Source organism: Engraulis encrasicolus, chromosome 2 (genome assembly GCF_034702125.1).
Source record: "Engraulis encrasicolus isolate BLACKSEA-1 chromosome 2, IST_EnEncr_1.0, whole genome shotgun sequence".
NCBI lineage: Eukaryota > Metazoa > Chordata > Actinopteri > Clupeiformes > Engraulidae > Engraulis > Engraulis encrasicolus.
Window position 1 is genome coordinate 59,353,257 of NC_085858.1, and position 4,354 is coordinate 59,357,610.

General features: G+C 49.8%; 1 protein-coding gene across 1 annotated transcript in view; it reads right to left on the reverse strand.

Annotated features, from left to right (window-relative positions):
* si:dkey-191m6.4 (rho GTPase-activating protein 22) overlaps positions 1-3,404 on the reverse strand; it is a 27,692-nt gene extending 24,288 nt beyond the window's left edge. The window contains exon 1 of the mRNA XM_063219048.1: positions 3,372-3,404. Within this exon, the coding sequence (XP_063075118.1) occupies positions 3,372-3,404 (33 nt within the window). The remainder of the gene's footprint in view (positions 1-3,371) is intronic.
* Between the last annotated feature and the right edge of the window lie 950 nt (positions 3,405-4,354).

Below are 4,354 nucleotides of genomic sequence, written 5' to 3' on the forward strand. Positions count from 1 at the left end.
ATTATTTTTCCGTGTCTGTTACCCGGACGATCCTGATGACGCCTCATTGTTAGGCCCCGTGTACATCAAAGGTGAACTAGGCGACCTGGGCGGCATAAGTCATTATTTCTCTATGGAGGAAAGGCGAATAAAGCTATCAGAGCGAATTCGCCAGGAGCGAAACTTCTTCAGCGACCAGAGCGAATTTTGACGATTAAACTCAAGCTAATCGTAAGCGAATTCGCTATGACGCGGTTCGGCGAATACCAATTGGAACGTTCATATCGAGGAATGTCCCAGGCTGTCAAGACAGAGCCGTTATGTGATTAGCTAAATCAAACATGTCAATGGCGCGTCCAGAGCGAATGAAGCGAATTCATGGCGAAACTTCTTTAACCATCCCAGCTACCTGGGTCGCGTAGGTAGCGCCTGGTATACACGGACCATTAGTCAGCAACATGCAGAGCTAAAGTGCTTAACTGCGAACTGCGTTTTCCTTTTCCTATTTGCTTTCCCACACCTGACTTTGTGTCACAGTTCGCGGAGAAAATAACAAGTATTTTTCACTTGGCATGGCAAACCATCCTGTTTTTTGTGTGTGGGGAGTGGGGGACGTGTGAGAACTGTTGTGTGTGTGTGTGTGTGTGTGGGGGGGGGGGGGGGCTCTCTCTCTCTCTCCTTAATCTCTCTCTCTCTCTGTGTGCACGTGTCGGTGACAGAATTAGAGAAACACACACACACACACACACACACACACACACACACACACACACACACACACACACACACACACACACACACACACACTATTTATCAGAACCCAGATTTTCACATACAGTCATCAGAACCAAGAGTGTGTGTGTGTGTGTGTGTGTGTGTGTGTGTGTGTGTGTGTGTGTGTGTGTGTGTGTGTGTGTGTGTGTGTGTGTGTGTGTGTGTGTGTGTGTGTGTGTGTGTGTGTGTGTGTGTGTGTGTGTGTGCGCGTGCGTGTGTGTGCGTGTGTGTGTGTGAGTTACCTCGGCGAGCTTGTCGTATCTTTGGACTTAGCATTTCTGATGTCAGAGGAAAACACACACTCTGGCTGCACACATCACACTCCTCTCCTCTTCATCCCTCTCTCCTCTCCTCTCCTCTCCTCTCCTCTCCTCTCCACTCCTCTCCTCTCCTCTCTTCTCCTCTCCTCTCCTCTCCTCTCCTCTCCTCTCCTCTCCTCTCCTCTCCTCTCCTCCTCTTGATCCCTCTCTCCTCTCCTCTCCTCTCCTCCTTTTGATCCCTCTCTCCTCTCCACTCCTCTTCTCGATCCCTCTCTCCTCTCCTCTCCTCTTCTCGATCCCTCTCTCCTCTCCTCTCCTCAATCCCTCTTTCCTCTCTTCCACAATCCCTCGTTTTCTCTTCCTCCTCTCTTCAGGCTGGCCGCTCTCCCTTCTTCTTTCTCTTCCTCTCCTCTCTTCTCTTCATCCTGCCTCCATGCCGACAGCTGGGCTCACACTCTTCCTCTCCTCCTCCTCCTCTTCCTCTCCTCCTCTTCCTCTCCTCCTCCTCCTCCTCTTTCTCTCTTTCTCCTGTCCTCCTCCTCCTCCTCCTCCTCCTCCTCCTCTTCCTCTCCTCTCCTCCTCTTCCTCTCTTTCTCCTGTCCTCCTCCTCCTCCTCCTCTTCCTCTTCCTCCTCTATGGAATATCCACACTTGTCGTCTTCCTCTCCTCTCCTCCTCTTCTTCCTCCTATATGGAATTCATCCACGGTTCCTTGTTATTCCTCTTGTCCTCCGCTACATCCACAGTCCCTCGTTATTTCTTCTCCTTCGCTGCTATTCCCTCGTTATTTCCTCTCCTCCGCTGCTATTCCTCACTCCTCTCTTCTCTTCTCTCTGCTGTATCCAGTCTTCCTCCGCTGGGTAAATGTTCAATCCTTCGTTATTATATTTTGCCGTATTCCTCTCCTCCGCTCAGCAGCTCCTCCATCCCTCCTTAGTTCCTCTCCTCTTCTGTATACACCCTTCTCTCGTCCTCTTCTGTATACACCCTTCTCTCGTCTCGTCCACCTCATCCCTCCTTCTCTTCTCTCCTCTCATCTCCTGCTGCTACATCCTCTCTTCTCCTCCATCAGCTGATAGAATACGTTCCCTCTCTCCTCCTCTCCCTCTCTCCTCACTCCTCCTCTCTCCTCCCTTCCCTCTCTCCTCCTCTCCCTCTCTCCTCCTCCTCTCCGCTACAGCTGACAGGAAGACCCTCCCCCTCGTTCTGCCTCTCTCAATCTCTCTCCCCCACTCTCACACACACACACACACACACACACTCTCCCCCACGCACACACTCTCCCCCACACACACACACACTCTCTCTCTCTATCCTCCACACACACTCTCTCTCCTCCTCTCTCTCTCTCTCCTGCATCATTATCATATACAAAGACCCTCCCCCTCTCTCCCTGTCCTTTCTCTCCCTCTCCCCCCCCCTCTCTCTCCCACTCCTATTCTCCTTCTGCCTTCCATCCTCCCTCTCTCTCCCACTCCTTTTCCCTCTCTCTCTTTCTCTCATTTTCTCTGTCTCTCTCTCCCCTCTCCTTTTTTATCTGTCGTTTTCTTTACTGTAATGTTGTGTTCATGTAATCACTCTTCACCTCTTACAATCTCTGCCTCCGTCACACACACACACACACACACACACACGCACACACACACACACACACACACACACACACACACACACACACACACACACACACACACACACCACACACACACACACACACACACAAACACACACACACACACACACACACTCACACCCCGTGTGCTACTAATTGCTCATGTGTGTTGTTGCTCCCTAGAGACTCCTTCATCCCTCTCTCTCTCCCTTCACCCACCTCTCTCCTCCATCCCTCCATCCATCTCCCCTTCATCCCTCTCTCTCACACACACACTATCCCCCCATCTCTCTCTCTCTCCTCTCTCTCTCTCTCTCTCTCCTGGTGCCCCCCTCCCCCTCCTCAATCAATCATCCACAACACCTTCTCTGAAACCACACACACACACACGCACACGCACGCACGCATGCATGCACGCATGCACACATGCACGCATGCACGCACTGTTACACATACACACACACACACACACACACACAGACACACACACACACACACACACACACACACACACACACACACACACACACACACACACACACACACACACACACACACACACACACACACACACACACACAGAGAGCAGGGGGTGGGGTCAGATTGTAATAATGAGGGTGGGGGGATGGGAGGGAGAGAGAGAGAGAGAGAGAGAGAGAGAGAGAGAGAGAGAGAGAGAGAGAGAGAGAGAGAGAGAGAGAAAGAGATGTGTGATGAAGAGAGTGATGTGTCAATCTGGATTCTTACCTTTTTGACATTTTTTGTAGCCTTGCTCACCATCCCACGGACTTCCGCCAAGAGACTTGGCTCCGCACTACGTCTGGTACCTGTTTAGAGACTTACCGGTAGCTCCGCACTACGTCTGGTACCTGTTTAGAGACTTACCGGTAGCTCCGCACTACGTCTTGCACCTGTCCTTTGTGGGGCGATGTTGACCGGTATGACGTGCACCGGTGTTCTGACAAACGGTCCTACATTGTAATTTTATCCTACAGTAGGATGTTCTGTCAGACATGTCTGTTAAACGGTCCTACATCGACAAAGATAGACGTAAGACATGTTTGTTGAACAACTTATAAGTTAAATCCTGATTTTCCTGAAAATGTCCTTCCTGCTTCCTGCAATCGCGTCAAGAGATCAAACAACCTCCAGACCATGAATACAAAATGAAATTGTAGTATTATGGGATGGTCAGGACCAGGCTAAGTTTTTTGTCCCGGGGACCAATAAAAAATAAATGTAAAATAAAACAAAATAAAAAGATAGATAATTAACTGGCAGGCTATTAGACTACTGTACCGGATTAATGCACAGGCTAGGCGTGGCCTGAAGACATGAGTGGATGGCATAGTCAGTGGCTGCGATGCCATGATGGATAAAAATTGTGACTCCCGAAGATCCAGAAGCTCCACAAAATCACCATGCCAACTTGTGCTTAAAGATGTCCAACTTCAAGAGGAAAAGGTCCATTCCAATGCCACATTTACAGGAAGAGGAGACGCCTCATTCATTGTTTCCTGTTTCTTTATTCATGTGTCCATTTTGTGACTGAATAAATCAATCCTTTTTTAAGTACACACACACACACACACACACACACACACACACACACACACACACACACACACACACACACACACACACACACACACACACACACACACACACACACACACACACACACACACACACACACACACACACAGGCTGTACAGGGCAGTGGTTCCCAA